We start from the raw sequence: 26,381 nt of genomic DNA on the forward strand, positions 1-26,381 counted from the left end.
CAGAGTGACCCTCTTCCGGCGCGCGCCCCCTTCTTGTTCCATGAACAGTTTGCTTATCAAACGCTTGCCTTTGTGTTTTTTGTTTGACCAGCTCATTGTACTTGTCCATTAGACGCCGTTGCTCGTTTATGAGCCATTCTTTAGGGTCATTTGTTTCATCTTCTGGACCCATTGGTCCTTTTTGTTTCGCGCCGGCAAGATTTTGTAACGTGAGATCGTCTGGAGGAGTTTCAGTCTGGCCATGAGGAGTTGTGATGAAGGGACGGTTACTGGTGGTGCGCGTAGAATCACGCGGCACCCTCAGAAACTGCTGTCCCTCATTAACATCCTCACGTTCAATATCCTCCAGAACTTGATCAACGTTACGAACGCCAGAAACCATGGTGAAATTTTTTTTTTTTTATAGATCTAATGAAGATCTTGTTGCCGTTGTAACAGTGGATGGCGCCAATGAAGAGACGTGGATAGACTCACTGGTAGACGATCTACTTTCCTCGGGTGTGATTATGCTATTCCACCGATGGTTCTCTGGGATCTTGATTCTTCCACCTACAAAATGAACAGCACCGTAAACTTACCCCTCAGAAAGGGACAGAGGGGTCCTCTTTGGGGTAACCCTCCGGTGTGAGAATAAGTGTTTGTAGGAGAAGGTAATAATATGAGAATAAGGAAATTTGGAGAGTATTGCTTAATATAGCTGAATACTCTGTAGTTAGATGTGATTCTGTGTTACTGGATGTAATTGGATGATTGAGTGTTGTTGGATCTGTCTTCCTTGTGGAGTTGATGTGGTATTTATAGTGCTAGGGTTTCCACTGATTGGGCTCAGCCTTGTTGGCCTCCTCCAATTGATTTGCGCAACGTGTCCTTGGGGACACCTGGTGCTTTTTCATTGGTTATAATCACGTGGTAGCACATGGGTTTTGCTGAGTTGTCCACCTTTCATTGGCAGCTGTCAACATCAGCATATTCTTATTCCTTAAAAAGATACCTTCTGGAAGGTTGTCTGACGTGCACAATCAAGGTTGCCCTAATCCTGATTTGGATAAGGACGAGGTTGATTATGTGCATGTCTGATACGCGCCTATCCTGAGGATGCGCGAGGTCTTCTCTTTATTCTCACGCGCAGATGTTTCATGCGCAGATGTGATATGCACAAGCATGTGATATGCGCCACGCGCGGATGTGATATGCGTGAGCATATGTGATATGCGTGAGCATGTGATGCATGAGCATATGTGATGCCTGAGCATGTGATGCATGAGCATATGTGATATGCGTGAGCATATGTTATATGCGCCATACGCATAGGTTTTGGATTTGTGCCTTCATAATGTCTTGATTTCAAGACTCTTGTCTATATCTTGTGGGTTGACCCGCCTCGCTCGGTGTTGAGGCGGGTACATACCTCTTCAATCTAAAAAGTAAAAACTGACATTTTGACTGATTGTGAAGTTTAACTTAGCTTGATTCACCTTAAAAGTCAAAGTCAAAAAGAGCATAAGTCAACATTCATAATTAAATTTTCTTTTCCTTTTTTGTTAACTTAAAAAAAAGATGAAAAGGTTTTCTCTCCATCGCATACCAAAATAACCAATAATCAATGTAAAATAATAATAATAATAATAATAATAATAATAATAATAATAATAATAATAATAATAATAATAATAAAATATTTTTTTCTGTAAGTTCGATCTTTTCGCAAATTGTTGACATGCACACCCAATATTTTTAAAATAACCAAAATTGTTATTGATAGTAATCCTTTTGTTTTGACCGACACCCGAAACATGAAAGTAAGTCAAATTGATCATTAGTAATATATATACATTTTTTTAAAAATCGACCTATGTCCAAAATACTCGTAACCATTGTTGTATCAAAACTAATCGAACTAGAACGTAAAAAATACCCGTATAAAAATTAATCTTTTTGTTTTGCCCGACTACTGTAAAATACGAAGCAATTCTAAACCTGTAATTGAAAAATGAACCAAGGTAGAGCTTTTCAAGGCCAAAAACAAATGAACACAGTCTGGTTGGTTAGTATGCCAGTTTTTTCAATCCAATATGTTTTCATATCTTAAAGGGTCAAAACATTAAAAGATTTAGCTTGAAAAGAAACAACGCAAATAGATCAAGCAGGTTGTTGTTTGTAATATTATGGCTATCCAAGTTTTATATAAATATACTAAATTGACATTCTATCAACTTTTTACCTCCAAACACGCAAGCCTTGATACCATTAACAATAAATCGAGAGACAATCACCTATAACACAAAGTTGTGCAAAGACAAATTATTAGTAATGTCTAATAATGAAACAAATAAATGTTAATGAATATTCAATATATCACAAAAGCAAGAAAACAACAAATAAACACACAACTAAGCTAGACCTTATTCAAACCTGTTTATAACAAAACACATAACATATATGCATTCTATTACTGAATTATGATACCCAAAAAAACAAAATGTACAACTTTAGATACATATGGAAAGTAAAACGAAAAACCGAATACCGTGCTGACTTGTTTGTTCCATTACTGGTATCGGTATCGTGTTTTCAATGCCAATATCACTACTTCGGACAACAGCGATGCCGTTGGGTGCGGCTTCACCACCACTTTTGAGGAAAGCTAATTATAGAAAATGATAGGCTTATTATATAACATTAAAAAAAATCTTAAAACAGACTTTGTGATGCAGTCTAGAATCATGACAACAAGAACCACACCACCCATACACTCATCAAGTGCATCAGCAAGCGCGTCAATGCTTTGTTATGCAGTTTTGGAAGCGATCAATGGCTCAAGAAACTCATGATAATCAAAGACAATAAATCGAACCAAAAGATTCCAAGAACAAAGTTCTTATCATTCAAAAACTAAAAAATACATAACCTTCAGCCCTAACTTATACTAAAATATAATGAGATAAACTTGGAAACAAGATAAACACAAAATATTAAAAGATAATAAAAATAAGAATTTAAATTAGGAGATGCTCGTGCATCATACTCCCGATATTCGAAAAACTCGTCCTCGAGTTTTGCTTCGGACCACGCCCACCTGGATCAAAAGGAACATTAACCCGCTACTTAATTATTGACACCATGACTGGCCATGATCTTTTACTTGACTGGCTACACTATCACAACAGAAAACTCAGTTCTTTAAAATAATATATCAACAGAAATTTTTTTTTGATACAGAAAAATGTGGAACTAAACAACACTGAGGAATGAAGTAGGGTTGGGAGGTGCTGGTATTTTGACAGTCCCTTCAAGCATCAACACCACCCTCTTCATCGAAGGGCGGAGAGACGGCTCCTCTTGAACACACCAAAGACCTATTTTGATCATTTGTTCGAGTCTCTTCTTTTCTACGTCATCATCATAATCTACCAGTTTTAACACTTCATCTGCTTCGTAACACTCGTACACCCAATCTTCAAGAATAGCTTCACCATCAGGAAGACTGTTGTCCACATTCCTCCTGCAACACAATATATTAAATAGAACAATCCCGAAACTATAAACATCCACTTTAACTGTTATCTGTTGCCCCTTGTGCCATTCGGGCGCAACATAACCCCTCGTTCCTCTAATCAACGTGGACGTTTTGGTTTGATCATGTTCAAGTAGCTTAGCCAACCCAAAATCTGAAATCTTTGCACATCCGTATTCGTCCATGAGGATATTCTGAGGCTTAATGTCACAATGGATTATAGGGTTATCACATTCTTCATGTAGGTAAAGTATGCCATGAGCAATATCAACCGCCATTCTAATTCTTTCAATCCAACTCGGTTTTGGCTTGCTTTCTTTGGGTCCGAATAATATATCCGCAAGTGATCCTTGAGTCATGTACTCAAAAACCAGTAGCCTTTGAGGACCTTCACAACAGTAACCGAGCAACCTTGTTAGGTTACGATGGTGTGTTCTCCCGATCACCTTCACTTCGGTTTGAAATTCTCGTTCCCCTTCTTGTGCTAATTCTTCTTTTAACTTCTTCACCGCGACTTGTCTCATCGAGCTTGATATTATACCTTTGTAGACTATCCCAAATGATCCTCTACCCAATTCTTCTTTGAAACCATCTGTGATTTCCTCTAATGAAGCATACGAAAATGCCCGAGGCCCCATGTCCTCGAATAATTGGACATTTAGATTTTCAGATATCTTTCGGTATGCCCAAGCTTGAGTTCTATACATGATTACTCCAGAAATTATCAAAACAAGTACAGCAAATGAGATAAGGGAAACACCGATAATCATAGCATTCTTTTGCCGCACTTTCTTAACATGAACCGGTTGATCATTAGTTGGATCCCATCCGTTTTTATTAGTGGACGTGTATACTTTAATCAACCCAACATTTGACTCACTAGCAACTACTTGCACGTATCTTAACGGAAGCCCCTGCAATTTGCATTCTTGCCCTGTGAATAGTGCCGCTTCGCAGTTGCAGTCGTTTAAGCAAGCAGATGAACACTCTTCTTGTGTTTGTGCTTTTGTGATGAGATATGCAGCATCTTCCCATAGAGCATTATTTAAATTTGTCATTCGGATTGTCGTACTAGCTGCATCCTGAATCTTGCAGCTTTCTATGGTGTTATTTCTTCGGCAACCCGAAGTCCAAAGATCTGGATTTACTACTTCAAACCCGGGTAGACATTGACATCTTGCAGCGTCGTTCACGACCGAACAATACCCGTTAATGCCACAAAGACCGACCGCCATACACTTGTTTGACGACGCTGCCCATATGATAGATCCATTCTTGTCCACATGAGTTAGATTATGAAAATACAACCTAAAGATTCCATCCACATCAAATTTCATAACATACAATGCATCTTTTGTTGGATATCCTCGTTGAGTTAAATTATAGATAAAAAACGTCGAATTTTGTAACAAGTACAGGAAACCATCGGAAGCAAGATTCAGTGTCACGTTTGGTCCGGCTTCATACGTGCCGGCAGCCCAGTAAGCGCGATCATCAGTCCCTCTATTCGGGTACAACACAAGGTTTCCATCTGTTTGCATACTCAGCTGGAACACTCCAATTGAGTGGTCGGTCTTCGAGACACTGGAATACAACGTTTGGCCGGGCAGGAGACGCTGCCCGGCCAAAAGGGTATCAGTAGGGTTGGCAAAGCTTTGCCAAAGCACCGTCCCGGTCGAATCATAAAGCACAAAGTTTCCAGAGTTTTGCATGGAAGCAAAAGAAGCACCACTAGTATCAAATAGATTAGTTTCTTGACCTTGTGTTTGTTCCATGGTGAGCCTTCCATCAGATGTGAACCTCAAAGTAGCATTATTTGAGAATGGAAGGGTCTCACGACTAGCGGTCCAGACTACGGTCTTTTCTGGAACGCCGGCAATGTATATACCAACCGCGTAGCCACCCGTTTGTGGGTAGAAACCGAAGGCGAATAATCGGGATGGTGAGAACCAAGAGGTGTTTGCACCGGTAGGCGTCAAAGAAGAACCTCGGGTGATATTGGATTGGGATTTTGCTATATTGAAGGCAAGGCTAATTGTGAACAGAAAGGCAATTAAGCTTGCCATGTAAATGTTATGTGTAAGACTGTAAGGAAGAGTTTGTTCACTTGTTGTATTAAGTTTACAACTTTTTTTATATAACAAAAAGGAAGCAAGAAGTCAAAGTCTAATCTCATTTTTCAACTTTACAATAACTTCATTCATTGCCGTGTTCGGAGGTGAGGAGACTCAGTTTTGCAAAAAGTTTGAAATTTGATTTTTCAGTTGTTTTAAGGTATTTAAATTTGAAATGATAAAACCACTATTAAAGTTTATTGATGGAAATAAACATTTTATGAGCAACTGAGTTTTAGAGAAACTAAGAGAAACTAATACATTGCATTTGAAATGTGTAGTAGAACTTGTATTCACTAATTCTTGCGTAGACGACTCGGTTTTGAATAAATTTATAAAGTATCCTATGTAAAAATAAGCATCTCATGATGGTATTTTCAAATTAAAAAAGACATTATGTTGTTAAATATTTATATATGTATTTTAATTTTCCGGAGTGTGTTTAGTAAAAGTTATATCAAAGTGTAACAAGTCCAAAAGTAATTATAATATGAAAATGTAGTTAGTAAAATTATTATATGAAAATAATATCAAATTTTAACATGCCCAAAAGTAACTCATATCAAAACCTTATGTTGATTTATAATTTTTTATTTGAATCACTAATCATTAGGTTTCTAATTGTAACTAATATATATTTTATAAATCTTGTTTGAAAGCAACGTCAGTAACTTAAAAAATATATATACATATTGACCAGTCTAAACATATAAAAGAAATAGGATGCAAATGGAAGTCAAGTCTTTATTCTCTTCGTTGTTAATTGTTATTTATTCTTTGCCGTGTTTTGGAAGGTGGTGAGATCATTCATTTTAGCAATTGGAAGTCAAAAGTACACACCCCCAGGGCCCCAACCGTGATGGGTTTGCAATGGGATGACCAATTCTTTTCTAGGTCATGTACTCATGTCGTGAGATGTCTGCAAAAGTACACACTTACAGCCGGTTTTTGTCATAGAATGGAACAAATGGCCGATGCCGTTAAAGGTTAATATTTTTGGATGAAAAGTGAAAATGGGAAGACTCGCCGCATCAACACGGACCTGTTATCAAGACATGACATGAACATGTTTCCTGTCTTAAATCCCGACCTATTTAAAACATGTTTAAATTTGTGTCTTAAAATGTTAAACACCTATTAACCGTAGTAATCTATTAATAACTTGCTTATATTTTTACTTAAAATTTCTTCATATTTTATTAAAGTATGTTATGTATTAATGAAAAATTGTATGGATTTTTGTTTCAAATATGTTAAAGATTATTTTATTAATGCTATTGTCTTTACCTTTTTATTAAGACTTTTATAAATTTTTAATAATTATTATTTCAAGTTATATGTATTATATATTGTGTCTTTAATCATGTTCCTAAACAGGTCGTTTCGTGTTAACATGTTTCTAAACAGGGTTGTCTCGTGTTGGGAGAAAATTACAATATTAATTATCGCGTCATGTTTCTGTTTAGCATCGCATTTAATTGTGTCTTATGGAGTTGTGTCAGACATGTTATGTCAACCCTACTCTATAAAGAAGGAAGACCATTGATGAGATTAAGTTGTGCCCCCCCCCCCCTATGTGAAGGCGGAAAGGAATCAGTTCATCATATTTTTCTATCATGCTACGTTGAATCGGAGATATGACAATTTGTTAGTAGTTGGTGCAGGATTCCATCGGTGTACACATTTGAATTATGGGACCTTCTAACTATCCACCTAAGCAATGGTCTTCAAGAAAGAAAATGAAAGAGCATTTAATCGGTGAAACTCACGACTATTTGGTGTATTTGAAAGACAAGAAACATGGCCAGTCGTAATAATAACCAAATTGTCTGTTAACCATATTACCTTGATCATAACCAATCAACTTTGTCGGTTATGGCTATTCCCACAATTTGAAAAAAAAATGCATATGTTATTCTCACAGCATAGAAGTTATCTGGACACGATTTGCACCTATACGGCTCGTACAGGGCTATACGAGCCGTATAGGTGCAAAATTTTGTTCTTTTGTGATAGAGAGTTTCAGGTGTTTGAAGCTTATTCAGCTCGTATAGTGGCTATGTGACCCCTATAAGTACAAAATGTTGTTCTTTTGTAATTGAGAGAATCCGGTGTTTGAAGATTATACGGCTCATATAGGGGCTATACGATCCATATAGACTGGAAAAGTTGTCGTCAGTGCATTAGTTAGTCATGTAAGGGCTATATGACTCGTATAGCCCCTATACGAATCGTATAGAGATATTAACACACAATAGGGTGGTGTTTGAATATTACAACCCTTTATAAAGCATTCGAATAAATAATAACTTTGGGCTTTACAGGCCCAAGTGAATCAAATGTCTATGGATCTATTGCATCTATGTTATCAAGCATAAAATACCATGCTAAGCATAACACTCACATATCTACAGTTTCAAGAATGTGTACAAGTTACAAAGACGGACCGTGTGGAAAAGAACTTGATAATAAAGAAATACGATATTGGATTTCAATAATTCAAACGTTGACTTATTTGTTGGCGTTAGATCCAAATTTTAAGAATGTACAACAATAGTAAATTTCAATATATAAGAGCTATTTACTAATGGAGCTAGACTCTGTTATTTTTTGTTGATGTGGACCATGACATACGTAAAATAATAATAATAATAATAATAATAATAATAATATAATTAGATTTACCCACCATCCCACACGGTGAACCTTTCTCCCCCAAAAACTAATCCCGACTAGAACCTCCACCACAAACCACCAGTCCACCACTTGATGCTTTCTGATAGCAACCTGCACCACCACGCATACCAACCCCCCGTTATCACGATCATAATATCCCAACCCAAATTGAAATGGACATCTTGCACCACCATGAACTTAAGATCAACTGTCTTCAACCAACGACTTCATAAATCTACCTATTCTAATAAAAGAGAATAGATGTTAACACTCGTCACTTGGAGAATCATTCCTAGCCTAAATGTTTCGCTAAAACTGTTGACACTTCCAAAACTTTAAGCACCTCCTTTTGTAATTTAAGTAACAGATACAATTATGGTTACATATATATTCTTTTTATATTTATTTTTAACCCAATTTCCTTCACGATTTTTAAACAGACATAACTTTTTCATACATTAAGATATTTTTAAAAACATTGAACCATAAAAACGAGCATTTAATTTTATTTTATTTGAGTATGATATTACTATATTTTTATCATTTAAAAAACAACATTTTATATAGGATTATTTGTGGTCTATTTTGATGGTTTTTAAACTAAACCATTAGTAACATTGTCATCGAAAACCGAAACCAACCCGCTGAAAATTGAAATAGACCGGCCAAAAGTTAAAGAAAAAATCAACTATGAATTAATCCAATGATCGGTTTGAATAGTTTCATGGTTTCAGCCGAACAATACACACCCATAAACTACTTGTGTGATTACCAGGGTCTTCATTTCCCGTTGCATCACGTGGGTACCCGTCTAGGTATTTAATATATACAAACATATATATTATAAAAATTATATTAATGACAAGCTCATTTAGGCTCGCGAGCTGGCCTAAGCTCGATAAATAAAGCTCGGGCTCGTTTATTAAACGATCTTAGTTTTAGGATCGAGTTCGAAATATTTTAAGCGGCTCGATAGAGCCTTTTAACGATCTGATCTCAAATAGCTCGCGAGTAGCTTAGCTCGTTTGCATCCCTAGCTGCAAGGGGTAGAAAATGATGGTTGTGTGATGGATGGCTATGGTGGAGGAGGTGGGTGGTGGTGCTTAAAATAATATTTATTTCATATTTCACGTCATCCACATAATGAGTCAGCTGATTTTTCCCCTGATAAGCGTTTACGTAATGGTCTATGTTAGGGGTGTTCACGTTTAGGGGATATATGACCCGTATAGACTGGAAAAGTTGTCGTCAGTGCATTAGTTAGTCATGTGAGGGCTATATGATTCGTATAACCCCTATACGAACCGTATAGAGTTGTTAATACACCATGGGGTGGTGTTTAAATATGACGACCCTTTATAAAGCATTCGAATAAATAATGGGCTTTACAGTCCCAAATAAATCAAATGTATGTGGATCTAATGCATCTATGTTATCACGCATAAAATACCATGTCAAGCGTAACACTCACACATATCATCGGTTTCATGAACGTGTACAAATTACAAAGACAGACCGTGTGGAAAAGAACTTGATAATAAAGAAATACATTATTGAATTTTAATAATTCAAACGTTGACTTATTGGTTGGCGTTAGATCCAATTTTTAAGAATGTACAACAACAGTAAATTTTAATATATTTTCATCTAAGAGCTTTTCACTAATAGAGCTAGACTTCGTTATTTTTTGTTGATGTGACCATAACGTACGTGAAAATAATAATAATAATATAATTAGATTTACCCACCAACCCACACTGTGAACCTTTCTCCCCCAAAAACTTATCCCGACTAGAACCTCCACCACGAACCACCAGTCCACCACTTGATACTTTCTGATGGCAATCTGTACCACCCCCACGCATACCAATTCCTCGCTACCGCAATCATATTATCCCAAACATCTTGCACCACTATGAAATTAAGATCAACTGTCTTCAATCACCGACTTCATCAATTTACCTATTATAATAAAAGAAAATAGTTGTTGACATTTGTCTCTGGAGAATCATTCCTAGCCTAAATTTTTCACTGAAAATGTTGACACTTCCAAAATTGTAATCACCTCTTTTTGTAAATTTAAGTAACAGTTACAATTATAGCCCTTAATATTTTGGATATATATTCTTTTTATATTCATTTTTAACCCGATTTCCTCCACGATTTTTAAACATGCATACTTTCATACGTTAATATTTCTTAAAAAAACATTGAACCATAAAAACGAGCATTTTATTTTATTTAATTTGAGTATGATATTGCTATATTTTTATCATTTAAAAAACAAAATTTTACGTAGTGGTATTTGCGGTCTGTTTTGATAGTTTTTAACCGTCAGTAACATTTTTTTTGTCATCGAAAAACGAAACCAACCCGTTGAAAATTGAAATCGACCGGCCAAAAGTTAAAGAAAAAAATCTAATATGAATTAAACCAATGACCGGTTTGAATTGTTTCATTGTTTCAACCGAACAATACACACCCATAAACTTGTTGTGTGATTACCAGGGTCTTCATTTCCCGTTGCATCACGTGTGCACCAATCTAGTTATTTAATATATACAAACATATATATTATAAAAATTATATTAATGACAAGCTCATTTAGGCTCGCGAGCTGGCCTAAGCTCGACAAGTGAAGCTCGGGCTCGTTTATTAAACGATCTTAGTTTTAGGATCGAGCTCGTAATTTAAGCTCGGCTCGATCGAGCTTTTTAACGATCCAATCTCAAGTAGCTCGCGAGCAGCTTGGCGCGTTTGCATCCCTAGCTCCAAGGGGTAGAAAATGATGGTTGTGTGGTGGCTGGATGTGGAGGAGGAGGTGGGTGGTGGTGTTTAAAATAATATTTATTTCATATTTCACGTCATCCACATAATGAGTCAGCTGATTTTTTCCTCTGATAAGCGTCTACGTCATGGTCCATATTAGGGGTGTTCACAGTTCGGTTTGAAACCGTGAAACCGTCCAAACCGGTCATCGGTTTGGTTTCACGGCTGGTTTATTTTCTTCACTTTTGATCGGTCGGTTTCAAATTTTCAAACCGTAACGAGCGGTTTGGTTTACGGTTTATAAAAAAATCAACCGTATAAAACCGGACGGGACCGGAAGATTTTTCTATATATTTTATTTTTCTAAAATTATATATAATGTACATACAGTCTGTGTTTAATGTGGGTTGGTGGATTTTACATAAAATTTAATTAACGTGTTTGGTTTTTTATTACAACTCCACGCTTTTTATATGTTTGTTTTTATTCATTAGCATGTGAACTTTCGACTATGTAAAACTTAAGCGCTAGTGCGATACAATTTATGTCATGGTCAATAGATAACAACTATCTTAGAGGTTGACTGGAGCCATTGGTTGTAGCTCCCTATATCAAGTTTAATATGTGTAGTTGGTTTATAATCTATGGAGCCGCGTAAAAAAAATTTATATGTGAATGTGAACCAACATTATTAGATTTATCAAGATCTGGAGAGTAGGATATTAAATAAAAATGTTTCAAACTGTGAAACCAAATCGGAACCAAACCATTAGTAACGGTTCGGTTTGGTTTTCAGTTTCAACGGTTCGGTTTCGATTTTCGATATTCAAAACCGTTACTAACGGTTTGGCTAATTGTTTGACCTAAAAACCGCTCAAACCGGACCGCGAACACCCCTAGTCCATGTTACTAATGGAAATCCTCGCCTATGGAGGAAGAAGGCGAAGATAGCCGATAATAGTTGGAATTTAAGCTTAGGCTATGCGTAGTGGAGGGCTACAAATGGGGCGAATTGTGACACGTGACACCCAGTCAGCAAGGAGTGAGAATTTGTTTTTGTGGTGTAATGACGTAGGGGCTACAAATTGGGCCCACAATATCTTTTTTTTTATTATTTTCTTTTTATAATTAAACTAAACAAATAAAAACCAATTTATTTAAATAATTAAATAAAAATGCATTAAAATTAAAAAGAAATACAAAAAAAATACATAACTAAAAATTAAAAAATACATAACTAAAAATACCCATAATATTCGCTCATTTTTTTTCAATTCGTTGTCGTTGCAATAATGCGGCCTCTTCGTGTAACCCGGCCGCTTTGAGGGATTCGTATTATTTACTTATTTTCCGCAATTTCAACATAGCAGCAATCTTTTCATGTTGTTTGTTGGTTTCTCTCATGGCATCGTTGAATTCCTCGACACACTTTTCGTGTTTTTTGATGATTTCTCTCATGGTAACGGTGAGTTCCACGGAATTCGGTTGGTTCGGGTTGTTTCTAGGATTCATTCTGCTAGATTTTTTTTAAAGAAGGTGTATGTTTATATAGATGTGAAATGGAGAAGAAGGATATGAACTGGATATGAAATGGAGAAGAAAGTTTATGTTTATATAGATATATAAATATATTGTTTTAATTAATTTTTTTTATTGTTGACCGTTGTCAAATGGTCAAATTATCAAAAAAAATATTATTTTTAAACAACTTTGGCGACAATAACAATCCGCCCCCGCCGCCCCTTTTCGCCCAAAAATCGCCCCGGGGGTGTTCGCGCCCAAAATTCGCCCTAACCCACGCCCACTACACATTGCCTTATGTTGTTTTTTGATACAAAAGTTTAGCCATCCATCTTTGAGGAGGTACAAAAGGATGGTGTGTTGTAGACTTGTAGGCTCGCAAATGGTTTTTAATGTTAGAAGCTAACACATGTACTTTAGATGGTGTACCTGAGAAATCGGTATGTCAAGTGGTTTGTTACAGACAGGTGGAAACGTAACCAAGACCGATATATAAATATGCTACTTTGGTATTTACCAAAAAAAACATGATTCATGTTGTGAATGCATTACTTCTGGTCATTTTTTAGTGGGTTATCTAAAAAAGATAAGATTTTCTTGGTTGGTATATTGACATGTTTTTGTGTTATGAATTTTGTACTTTAAAAGCAATTATGTAAGTATCACATTCATGTAAAAAAAAGTTGGGCATTTGGATTGATTTTGAAGTTTAACATAGCTTAATTGACTATACAAGGTGAAACTTCATAGTAAACACTTTGCAGCTATCAAAATTCAAACTTGACTTGGTAATTTGCTAATTTACTAAAAAAACATTTATGTAAAAACCAAAATTATCTAAAAAGTAAAAACTGACATTTTGACTGCTTGTGAAGTTTAACTTAGCTTGATTCACCTTAAAAGTCAAAGTCAAAAAGAGCATAAGTCAACATTCATAATTAAATTTTCTTTTCCTTTTTTGTTAACTTAAAAAAAAGATGAAAAGGTTTACTCTCCATCGCATACCAAAATAACCAATAATCAAAATGTAAAATAATAATAATAAAATATTTTTTTCTGTAAGTTCGACCTTTTCGCAAATTGTTGACATGCACACCCAATATTTTTAAAATAACCAAAATTGTTATTGATAGTAATCCTTTTGTTTTGACCGACACCCGAAACATGAAAGTAAGTCAAATTGATCATTAGTAATATATGTATACATTTTTTAAAAAATCGACCTATGTCCAAAATACTCGTAACCATTGTTGTATCAAAACTAATCGAACTAGAACGTAAAAAATACCCGTACAAAAATTAATCTTTTTGTTTTGCCCGACTACTGTAAAATACGAAGCAATTCTAAATCTGTAATTGAAAAATGAACCAAGGTAGAGCTTTTCAAGGCCAAAAACAAATGAACACAGTCTGGTTGGTTAGTATGCCAGTTTTTTCAATCCAATATGTTTTCATATCTTAAAGGGTCAAAACATTAAAAGATTTAGCTTGAAAAGAAACAACGCAAATAGATCAAGCAGGTTGTTGTTTGTAATATTATGGCTATCCAAGTTTTATATAAATATACTAAATTGACATTCTATCAACTGTTTACCTCCAAACACGCAAGCCTTGATACCATTAACAATAAATCGAGAGACAATCACCTATAACACAAAGTTGTGCAAAGACAAATTATTAGTAATGTCTAATAATGAAACAAATAAATGTTAATGAATATTCAATATATCACAAAAGCAAGAAAACAACAAATAAACACACAACTAAGCTAGACCTTATTCAAACCTGTTTATAACAAAACACATAACATATATGCATTCTATTACTGAATTATGATACCCAAAAAAACAAAATGTACAACTTTAGATACATATGGAAAGTAAAACGAAAAACCGAATACCGTGCTGACTTGTTTGTTCCATTACTGGTATCGGTATCGTGTTTTCAATGCCAATATCACTACTTCGGACAACAGCGATGCCGTTGGGTGCGGCTTCACCACCACTTTTGAGGAAAGCTAATTATAGAAAATGATAGGCTTATTATATAACATTAAAAAAAAATCTTAAAACAGACTTTGTGATGCAGTCTAGAATCATGACTAACAAGAACCACACCACCCATACACTCATCAAGTGCATCAGCAAGCGCGTCAATGCTTTGTTATGCAGTTTTGGAAGCGATCAATGGCTCAAGAAACTCATGATAATCAAAGACAATAAATCGAACCAAAAGATTCCAAGAACAAAGTTCTTATCATTCAAAAACTGAAAAATACATAACCTTCAGCCCTAACTTATACTAAAATATAATGAGATAAACTTGGAAACAAGATAAACACAAAATATTGAAAGATAATAAAAATAAGAATTTAAATTAGGAGATGCTCGTGCATCATACTCCCGATATTCGAAAAACTCGTCCTCGAGTTTTGCTTCGGACCACGCCCACCTGGATCAAAAGGAACATTAACCCGCTACTTAATTATTGACACCATGACTGGCCATGATCTTTTACTTGACTGGCTACACTATCACAACAGAAAACTCAGTTCTTTAAAATAATATATCAACAGAATTTTTTTTTGATACAGAAAAATGTGGAACTAAACAACACTGAGGAATGAAGTAGGGTTGGGAGGTGCTGGTATTTTGACAGTCCCTTCAAGCATCAACACCACCCTCTTCATCGAAGGGCGGAGAGACGGCTCCTCTTGAACACACCAAAGACCTATTTTGATCATTTGTTCGAGTCTCTTCTTTTCTACGTCTTCATCATAATCTACCAGTTTTAACACTTCATCTGCTTCGTAACACTCGTACACCCAATCTTCAAGAATAGCTTCACCATCAGGAAGACTGTTGTCCACATACCTCCTGCAACACAATATATTAAATAGAACAATCCCGAAACTATAAACATCCACTTTAACTGTTATCTGTTGCCCCTTGTGCCATTCGGGCGCAACATAACCCCTCGTTCCTCTAATCAACGTGGACGTTTTGGTTTGATCATGTTCAAGTAGCTTAGCCAACCCAAAATCTGAAATCTTTGCACATCCGTATTCGTCCATGAGGATATTCTGAGGCTTAATGTCACAATGGATTATAGGGTTATCACATTCTTCATGTAGGTAAAGTATGCCATGAGCAATATCAACCGCCATTCTAATTCTTTCAATCCAACTCGGTTTTGGCTTGCTTTCTTTGGGTCCGAATAATATATCCGCAAGTGATCCTTGAGTCATGTACTCAAAAACCAGTAGCCTTTGAGGACCTTCACAACAGTAACCGAGCAACCTTGTTAGGTTACGATGGTGTGTTCTCCCGATCACCTTCACTTCGGTTTGAAATTCTCGTTCCCCTTCTTGTGCTAATTCTTCTTTTAACTTCTTCACCGCGACTTGTCTCATCGAGCTTGATATTATACCTTTGTAGACTATCCCAAATGATCCTCTACCCAATTCTTCTTTGAAACCATCTGTGATTTCCTCTAATGAAGCATACGAAAATGCCCGAGGCCCCATGTCCTCGAATAATTGGACATTTAGATTTTCAGATATCTTTCGGTATGCCCAAGCTTGAGTTCTATACATGATTACTCCAGAAATTATCAAAACAAGTACGGCAAATGAGATAAGGGAAACACCGATAATCATAGCATTCTTTTGCCGCACTTTCTTAACATGAACCGGTTGATCATTAGTTGGATCCCATCCGTTTTTATTAGTGGACGTGTATACTTTAATCAACCCAACATTTGACTCACTAGCAACTACTTGCACGTATCTTAACGGAAGCCTCTGCAATTTGCATTTTTGCCCTGTGAATAGTGCCGCTTCGCAGTTGCAGTCGTTTAAGCAAGCAGATGAACACTCTTCTTGTGTTTGTGCTTTTGTGATGAGATATGCAGCATCTTCCCATAGAGCATTATTTAAATTTGTCATTCGGATTGTCGTACTAGCTGCATCCTGAATCTTGCAGCTTTCTATGGTGTTATTTCTTCGGCAACCCGAAGTCCAAAGATCTGGATTTACTACTTCAAACCCGGGTAGACATTGACATCTTGCAGCGTCGTTCACGACCGAACAATACCCGTTAATGCCACAAAGACCGACCGCCATACACTTGTTTGACGACGCTGCCCATATGATAGATCCATTCTTGTCCACATGAGTTAGATTATGAAAATACAACCTAAAGATTCCATCCACATCAAATTTCATAACATACAATGCATCTTTTGTTGGATATCCTCGTTGAGTTAAATTATAGATAAAAACCGTTGAATTTTGCAACAAGTACAGGAAACCATCGGAAGCAAGATTCAATGTCACATTAGGTCCTTTTGGAGACGTGCCAGTATCCCAAAAAGCGCGATCATCAGTCCCTCTATTCGGGTACAACACAAGGTTTCCATCACTTTGCATACTCAGCTGGAATACTCCAATTGAGTGGTCGGTCTTCGAGACACTGGAATACAACGTTTGGCCGGGCAGGAGACGCTGCCCGGCCAAAAGGGTATCAGTAGGGTTGGCAAAGCTTTGCCAAAGCACCGTCCCGGTCGAATCATAAAGCACAAAGTTTCCAGAGTTTTGCATGGAAGCAAAAGAAGCACCACTAGTATCAAATAGATTAGTTTCTTGACCTTGTGTTTGTTCCATGGTGAGCCTTCCATCAGATGTGAACCTCAAAGTAGCATTATTTGAGAATGGAAGGGTCTCACGACTAGCGGTCCAGACTACGGTCTTTTCTGGAACGCCGGCAATGTATATACCAACCGCGTAGCCACCCGTTTGTGGGTAGAAACCGAAGGCGAATAATCGGGATGGTGAGAACCAAGAGGTGTTTGCACCGGTAGGCGTCAAAGAAGAACCTCGGGTGATATTGGATTGGGATTTTGCTATATTGAAGGCAAGGCTAATTGTGAACAGAAAGGCAATTAAGCTTGCCATGTAAATGTTATGTGTAAGACTGTAAGGAAGAGTTTGTTCACTTGTTGTATTAAGTTTACAACTTTTTTTATATAACAAAAAGGAAGCAAGAAGTCAAAGTCTAATCTCATTTTTCAACTTTACAATAACTTCATTCATTGCCGTGTTCGGAGGTGAGGAGACTCAGTTTTGCAAAAAGTTTGAAATTTGATTTTTCAGTTGTTTTAAGGTATTTAAATTTGAAATGATAAAACCACTATTAAAGTTTATTGATGGAAATAAACATTTTATGAGCAACTGAGTTTTAGAGAAACTAAGAGAAACTAATACATTGCATTTGAAATGTGTAGTAGAACTTGTATTCACTAATTCTTGCGTAGACGACTCGGTTTTGAATAAATTTATAAAGTATCCTATATAAAAATAAGCATCTCATGATGGTATTTTTAAATTAAAAAAGACATTATGTTGTTAAATATTTATATATGTATTTTAATTTTCCGGAGTGTGTTTAGTAAAAGTTATATCAAAGTGTAACAAGTCCAAAAGTAATTATAATATGAAAATGTAGTTAGTAAAATTATTATATGAAAATAATATCAAATTTTAACATGCCCAAAAGTAACTCATATCAAAACCTTATGTTGATTTATAATTTTTTATTTGAATCACTAATCATTAGGTTTCTAATTGTAACTAATATATATATTATAAATCTTGTTAGAAAGCAACGTCAGTAACTTAAAAAATATATATATGAGTTATTCTCTACACATATTGACCAGTCTAATTAAACATATAAAAGAAATAGGATGCAAATGGAAGTCAAGTCTTTATTCTCTTCGTTGTTAATTGTTATTTATTCTTTGCCGTGTTTTGGAAGGTGGTGAGATTATTCATTTTAGCAATTGGAAGTCAAAAGTACACACCCCCAGGGCCCCAACCGTGATGGGTTTGCAATTGGATGACCAATTCTTTTCTAGGTCATGTACTCATGTCGTGAGATGTGCGCAAAAGTACACACTTACAGCCGGTTTTTGTCATAGAATGGAACAAATGGCCGATGCCGTTAAAGGTTAATATTTTTGGATGAAAAGTGAAAATGGGAAGACTCGCCGCATCAACACGGACCTGTTATCAAGACATGACATGAACATGTTTCCTGTCTTAAATCCCGACCTATTTAAAACATGTTTAAATTTGTGTCTTAAAATGTTAAACACCTATTAACCGTAGTAATCTATTAATAACTTGCTTATATTTTTACTTAAAATTTCTTCATATTTTATTAAAGTATGTTATGTATTAATGAAAAATTGTATGGATTTTTGCTTCAAATATGTTAAAGATTATTTTATTAATGCTATTGTCTTTACCTTTTTATTAAGACTTTTATAAATTTTTAATAATTATTATTTCAAGTTATATGTATTATATATTGTGTCTTTAATCATGTTCCTAAACAGGTCGTTTCGTGTTAACATGTTTCTAAACAGGGTTGTCTCGTGTTGGGAGAAAATTACAATATTAATTATCGCGTCATGTTTCTGTTTAGCATCGCATTTAATTGTGTCTTATGGAGTTGTGTCAGACATATTATGTCAACCCTACTCTATAAAGAAGGAAGACCATTGATGAGATTAAGTTGTGCCCCCCCCCCCCCCCCTTATGTGAAGGCGGAAAGGAATCAGTTCATCATATTTTTCTATCATGCTACGTTGAATCGGAGATATGACAATTTGTTAGTAGTTGGTGCAGGATTCCATCGGTGTACACATTTGAATTATGGGACCTTCTAACTATCCACCTAAGCAATGGTCTTCAAGAAAGAAAATGAAAGAGCATTTAATCGGTGAAACTGACGACTACTTGGTGTATTTGAAAGACAAGAAACATGGCCAGTCGTAATAATAACCAAATTGTCTGTTAACCATATTACCTTGATCATAACCAATCAACTTTGTCGGTTATGGCTATTCCCACAATTTGAAAAAAAAATGCATATGTTATTCTCACAGCATAGAAGTTATCTGGACACGATTTGCACCTATACGGCTCGTACAGGGCTATACGAGCCGTATAGGTGCAAAATTTTGTTCTTTAGTGATAGAGAGTTTCAGGTGTTTGAAGCTTATTCAGCTCGTATAGTGGCTATGTGACCCCTATAAGTACAAAATGTTGTTCTTTTGTAATTGAGAGAATCCGGTGTTTGAAGATTATACGGCTCATATAGGGGCTATACGATCCATATAGACTGGAAAAGTTGTCGTCAGTGCATTAGTTAGTCATGTAAGGGCTATATGACTCGTATAGCCCCTATACGAACCGTATAGAGATATTAACACACAATGGGGTGGTGTTTGAATATAACAACCCTTTATAAAGCATTCGAATAAATAATAACTTTGGGCTTTACAGGCCCAAGTGAATCAAATGTCTATGGATCTATTGCATCTATGTTATCAAGCATAAAATACCATGCTAAGCATAACACTCACGTATCTACAGTTTCAAGAATGTGTACAAGTTACAAAGACGGACCGTGTGGAAAAGAACTTGATAATAAAGAAATACGATATTGGATTTCAATAATTCAAACGTTGACTTATTTGTTGGCGTTAGATCCAAATTTTAAGAATGTACAACAATAGTAAATTTCAATATGTAAGAGCTATTTACTAATGGAGCTAGACTCTGTTATTTTTTGTTGATGTGGACCATGACATACGTAAAATAATAATAATAATAATAATAATAATAATATAATTAGATTTACCCACCATCCCACACGGTGAACCTTTCTCCCCCAAAAACTAATCCCGACTAGAACCTCCACCACAAACCACCAGTCCACCACTTGATGCTTTCTGATAGCAACCTGCACCACCACGCATACCAACCCCCCGTTATCACGATCATAATATCCCAACCCAAATTGAAATGGACATCTTGCACCACCATGAACTTAAGATCAACTGTCTTCAACCAACGACTTCATAAATCTACCTATTCTAATAAAAGAGAATAGATGTTAACACTCGTCACTTGGAGAATCATTCCTAGCCTAAATGTTTCGCTAAAACTGTTGACACTTCCAAAACTTTAAGCACCTCCTTTTGTAATTTAAGTAACAGATACAATTATGGCCCTTAATATTTTACATATATATTCTTTTTATATTTATTTTTAACCCAATTTCCTTCACGATTTTTAAACAGACATAACTTTTTCATACATTAAGATATTTTTAAAAACATTGAACCATAAAAACGAGCATTTAATTTTATTTTATTTGAGTATGATATTACTATATTTTTATCATTTAAAAAACAACATTTTATATAGGATTATTTGTGGTCTATTTTGATGGTTTTTAAACTAAACCATTAGTAACATTGTCATCGAAAACCGAAACCGACCCGCTGAAAATTGAAATAGACCGGCCAAAAGTTAAAGAAAAAAATCAACTATGAATTAATCCAATGATCGGTTTGAATAGTTTCATGGTTTCAGCCGAACAATACACACCCATAAACTACTTGTGTGATTACCAGGGTCTTCATTTCCCGTTGCATCACGTGGGTACCCGTCTAGGTATTTAATATATACAAACATATATATTATAAAAATTATATTAATGACAAGCTCATTTAGGCTCGCGAGCTGGCCTAAGCTCGATAAATAAAGCTCGGGCTCGTTTATTAAACGATCTTAATTTTAGGATCGAGTTCGAAATCTTTTAAGCGGCTCGATCGAGCTTTTTAACGATCCGATCTCAAATAGCTCGCGAGTAGCTTAGCTCGTTTGCATCCCTAGCTGCAAGGGGTAGAAAATGATGGTTGTGCGGTGGATGGCTATGGTGGAGGAGGTGGGTGGTGGTGCTTAAAATAATATTTATTTCATATTTCACGTCATCCACATAATGAGTCAGCTGATTTTTCCCCTGATAAGCGTTTACGTAATGGTCTATGTTAGGGGTGTTCACGTTTAGGGGATATATGACCCGTATAGACTGGAAAAGTTGTCGTCAGTGCATTAGTTAGTCATGTGAGGGCTATATGATTCGTATAGCCCCTATACGAACCGTATAGAGTTGTTAATACACCATGGGTGGTGTTTAAATATGACGACCCTTTATAAAGCATTCGAATAAATAATGGGCTTTACAGTCCCAAATAAATCAAATGTATGTGGATCTAATGCATCTATGTTATCACGCATAAAATACCATGTCAAGCGTAACACTCACACATATCATCGGTTTCATGAATGTGTACAAATTACAAAGACAGACCGTGTGGAAAAGAACTTGATAATAAAGAAATACATTATTGAATTTTAATAATTCAAACGTTGACTTATTGGTTGGCGTTAGATCCAATTTTTAAGAATGTACAACAATAGTAAATTTTAATATATTTTCATCTAAGAGCTTTTCACTAATAGAGCTAGACTTCGTTATTTTTTGTTGATGTGACCATAACGTACGTGAAAATAATAATAATAATAATATAATTAGATTTACCCACCAACCCACACTGTGAACCTTTCTCCCCCAAAAACTTATCCCGACTAGAACCTCCACCACGAACCACCAGTCCACCACTTGATACTTTCTGATGGCAATCTGTACCACCCCCACGCATACCAATTCCTCGCTACCGCAATCATATTATCCCAACCCAAATTTAAATGGACATCTTGCACCACTATGAAATTAAGATCAACTGTCTTCAATCACCGACTTCATCAATTTACCTATTCTAATAAAAGAAAATAGTTGTTGACATTTGTCTCTGGAGAATCATTCCTAGCCTAAATTTTTCACTGAAAATGTTGACACTTCCAAAATTGTAATCACCTCCTTTTGTAAATTTAAGTAACAGTTACAATTATAGCCCTTAATATTTTGGATATATATTCTTTTTATATTCATTTTTAACCCGATTTCCTCCACGATTTTTAAACATGCATACTTTTTCATACGTTAATATTTCTTAAAAAAACATTGAACCATAAAAACGAGCATTTTATTTTATTTAATTTGAGTATGATATTGCTATATTTTTATCATTTAAAAAACAAAATTTTACGTAGTGGTATTTGCGGTCTGTTTTGATAGTTTTTAACCGTCAGTAACATTTTTTTTGTCATCGAAAAACGAAACCAACCCGTTGAAAATTGAAATCGACCGGCCAAAAGTTAAAGAAAAAAATCTAATATGAATTAAACCAATGACCGGTTTGAATTGTTTCATTGTTTCAACCGAACAATACACACCCATAAACTTGTTGTGTGATTACCAGGGTCTTCATTTCCCGTTGCATCACGTGTGCACCAATCTAGTTATTTAATATATACAAACATATATATTATAAAAATTATATTAATGACAAGCTCATTTAGGCTCGCGAGCTGGCCTAAGCTCGACAAGTGAAGCTCGGGCTCATTTATTAAACGATCTTAGTTTTAGGATCGAGCTCGTAATTTAAGCTCGGCTCGATCGAGCTTTTTAACGATCCAATCTCAAGTAACTCGCGAGCAGCTTGGCGCATTTGCATCACTAGCTCCAAGGGGTAGAAAATGATGGTTGTGTGGTGGCTGGATGTGGAGGAGGAGGTGGGTGGTGGTGTTTAAAATAATATTTATTTCATATTTCACGTCATCCACATAATGAGTCAGCTGATTTTTTCCTCTGATAAGCGTCTACGTCATGGTCCATATTAGGGGTGTTCACAGTTCGGTTTGAAACCGTGAAACCGTCCAAACCGGTCATCGGTTTGGTTTCACGGCTGGTTTATTTTCTTCACTTTTGATCGGTCGGTTTCAAATTTTCAAACCGTAACGAGCGGTTTGGTTTACGGTTTATAAAAAAATCAACCGTATAAAACCGGACGGGACCGGAAGATTTTTCTATATATTTTATTTTTCTAAAATTATATATAATGTACATACAGTCTGTGTTTAATGTGGGTTGGTGGATTTTACATAAAATTTAATTAACGTGTTTGGTTTTTTATTACAACTCCACGCTTTTTATATGTTTGTTTTTATTCATTAGTATGTGAACTTTCGACTATGTAAAACTTAAGCGCTAGTGCGATACAATTTATGTCATGGTCAATAGATAACAACTATCTTAGAGGTTGACTGGAGCCATTGGTTGTAGCTCCCTATATCAAGTTTAATATGTGTAGTTGGTTTATAATCTATGGAGCCGCGTAAAAAAAATTTATATGTGAATGTGAACCAACATTATTAGATTTATCAAGATCTGGAGAGTAGGATATTAAATAAAAATGTTTCAAACTGTGAAACCAAATCGGAACCAAACCATTAGTAACGGTTCGGTTTGGTTTTCAGTTTCAACGGTTCGGTTTCGATTTTCGATATTCAAAACCGTTACTAACGGTTTGGCTCATTGTTTGACCTAAAAACCGCTCAAACCGGACCGCGAACACCCCTAGTCCATGTTACTAATGGAATCTTATAACCCCGTTAGTGAAAAGCTCGTTGAGAGAAAATATGTTAAAATTGGCACTGTTATGATACATTTTTAAAGTTGGACTTAACGCAGACTAACTAGAAAAAAATTGAATTATTAAAATTCAATATCTTAGGAAAATATATAAATGTAAACTATACTTAACGCTGAGGATAAAAGTGGCAGGTATCCAGCCCACTATATATGTATAGCTCTAACGTATGATTGAAGTTTAGAACATTAAGAATGCTCACTTGACCTTTATTTCATGTCGTGTGATGTAAACAAAACAAAATATATGTAATGTGTTTTGATGACCAAAACATTTATAGGATTCTAAATTATTGGAGACATGCTAGACTAGTTGCATGTAAACAAGGAGAGCCATTCCACACATTTAAGTGTCTTTTAAGGATACCTCTAGCTGTGTCCCTTGTATACGTATTGAGACCATAAACCTGAAGCACCGTACATAGTTTCTTAACGGTCCCAACCCTCACCATCTCTTGAAGCACCCCATCCGTACCCGAAAATTTGGATATCAATGAAATAATCATCAAGGCTATCTCATCAACCTTTTGAGAAACCTTCCCTATTTGGATTGTGATCGTGGCTATTCCAGCCGCGTGACCAAGAAGTTGAGCCCTCCCATCGGCTGACGAACATAAGTGAAACAATACTGCCATAATCAGCTCGGTCACTGCTTTCTCGGGTGATCTGAGTTCGACCTCTATGAGCTCGAACACAGCTCCTGAATCGATCATCAACGAGCAATTTCTCGGCCATGTGCATGTGCTAAGCATGACATGCAAAACCTCATTGATTCCATGCTTCATAATATTACTTTTTTGATGTTGAAGAATGAGTACAATTGTTTTGAAGAACTCCTGGTTCAATCTCTCAAGAATATGCGATTCGGCGTGTTGTATAATATCTTTTAATAAAACCATTGCATGGAACTTCATTGTGGCGCATATACCATCACAAGCATCAAGATCCAAAACCCATGTTAAAGAACTTATAATTCGGTCATGTTTCGAAAGAATTGAGTGCGTATCTTCTTGTGTAAATCGAACAAGATAAAGAACATTAAGGGCTTCTTTAAGACCATTGATTTTGCAATTCTGATGACAAGAAACCACAATAGTAAACATGGCTTTAACAACACCTACTTCTTTTAAGCAAACTATATTATTTTCACTTTCCAAAGCAATATTTTCCAAACGTTTAAGTGACTCAAATTTCAAATCTAGTACTTTAAGGCTCTTGATGAGGTTTATGGCGAGTACCTTGATCTCGAAAGACGATTCCTTGGACGATGGAACTTGATCCGATTCATTCCATGATTGGATGAGACGGCGGAGATTGTGATTAGGTGTAAACCCTGAGTCAATGGGCAAGAGTTGGTTTGTAACCGGACATGTCTTGTTTTGGAAGTGTGACTGCCATCGTTGGATGCTATCTCGGTCGTAGGTGATACCGGTTGCGACCGTCACCGGATCCTTCATGATCTGGAGAGAAATTGGACAGATGAAGTGGTGTGGGATCTCCCGATCATCCATTTTTCTTGCAACAAAAAGAAAAAAGAAAAATAAATAAATAAAAAAAACTATTGTTGGATTGTTATATGGATTTGGTAATGTATACTATATAGGGATATATGGCAAGCGGATTGCGGCCAATTTGTGTAACTGTGGGTGTCTTCTTCTGCTTGTATTATTATTGGGTTGTCAAAGACTTTGATTAATGAACACGTTTGAATCTTCTGTTCCTCTCCATTAATGTACTATACTAGTTGTAACTTTTGTTTCTCGAAAGTACTTAAAAAATATTTGTATTTCTTCTCTATATTTATAGGAGAAATATAAACTAGGGTAAATTTTCTATTTAGAAAAATAATTGCCATATATTTGTTTAAATAGCTTAGTACACAAACATAAATGAATAATTTGTATACACTTTTTTTGCTATAAAATATAATTTTCAAAACTATTATATATGCACACATATATTAAGCTATGGTTATTATATCAAGAATACATCTAAAACAATAATGCCTTAACGTACAATACGTACGCGAATCCATTTTTTCACGAACCGATCCATGAAATCACATCCAAACATCTCGGAATCGTCAATACATATCCAATCAATCATTGGTTCACCGAAAAAACAGTTTTGGATGGTTAATCGATCAGTTTTTCGTTTTTCTTCACAAAGACAGTTTTTGAGCGTTTAATGAGCGTTTAAGTTTTTGTGAGCGTTTTAGGTGTTTGCCTTTGAGCGTCTCGCGTGCCTACTGTACGTTAAGGCATTAGCGTACAGTAACTGCACCCATTATATCAAATACAAATAACTCCAAACTTAACA

The 26,381-nt window shown here is 35.7% G+C and overlaps 3 protein-coding genes across 4 annotated transcripts; all 3 read right to left on the reverse strand.

The window, feature by feature from the left end:
* Positions 1 to 3,208: 3,208 nt before the first annotated feature.
* Positions 3,209 to 5,586, reverse strand: LOC143590768 (G-type lectin S-receptor-like serine/threonine-protein kinase LECRK3). Its single transcript, XM_077071144.1, has one exon. It carries the CDS (start codon positions 5,578 to 5,580, stop codon positions 3,232 to 3,234), a length of 2,349 nt encoding a protein of 782 aa, XP_076927259.1. The 5' UTR covers positions 5,581 to 5,586; the 3' UTR covers positions 3,209 to 3,231.
* An 8,328-nt stretch (positions 5,587 to 13,914) lies between these two features.
* On the reverse strand, positions 13,915 to 17,572 carry LOC143590770 (G-type lectin S-receptor-like serine/threonine-protein kinase LECRK3). Its single transcript, XM_077071145.1, has one exon. It carries the CDS (start codon positions 17,546 to 17,548, stop codon positions 15,200 to 15,202), a length of 2,349 nt encoding a protein of 782 aa, XP_076927260.1. The 5' UTR covers positions 17,549 to 17,572; the 3' UTR covers positions 13,915 to 15,199.
* Positions 17,573 to 24,348: 6,776 nt separating this feature from the next.
* On the reverse strand, positions 24,349 to 25,820 carry LOC143590774 (E3 ubiquitin-protein ligase PUB24-like). 2 transcript variants are annotated; one of them, XM_077071148.1, is made up of 2 exons: positions 25,301 to 25,820; positions 24,349 to 25,135 (listed from the first exon to the last, which is right to left on the reverse strand). In XM_077071148.1, the coding sequence occupies exons 1-2, from the start codon at positions 25,571 to 25,573 to the stop codon at positions 24,353 to 24,355; spliced, it is 1,056 nt and encodes a 351-aa protein (XP_076927263.1). In that variant the 5' UTR covers positions 25,574 to 25,820; the 3' UTR covers positions 24,349 to 24,352. The 2 variants fall into 2 exon arrangements, with proteins under 2 accessions (XP_076927263.1, XP_076927262.1); XM_077071147.1 differs by having other exon boundaries at positions 24,349 to 25,820.
* Positions 25,821 to 26,381: the final 561 nt, after the last annotated feature.

Source organism: Bidens hawaiensis, unplaced genomic scaffold (genome assembly GCF_021521415.1).
Source record: "Bidens hawaiensis isolate Kalapana, Puna unplaced genomic scaffold, B.hawaiensis_p1.1 tig00038991_1, whole genome shotgun sequence".
Lineage (NCBI taxonomy): Eukaryota > Viridiplantae > Streptophyta > Magnoliopsida > Asterales > Asteraceae > Bidens > Bidens hawaiensis.

Excerpts from the sequence above, each read along its gene's own strand:
- LOC143590774 (XM_077071147.1), bottom strand. The coding sequence starts at position 25,573 with ATGGATGATCGGGAGATCCCACACCACTTCATCTGTCCAATTTCTCTC.
- LOC143590768 (XM_077071144.1), bottom strand. The coding sequence starts at position 5,580 with ATGGCAAGCTTAATTGCCTTTCTGTTCACAATTAGCCTTGCCTTCAAT.
- LOC143590770 (XM_077071145.1), bottom strand. The coding sequence starts at position 17,548 with ATGGCAAGCTTAATTGCCTTTCTGTTCACAATTAGCCTTGCCTTCAAT.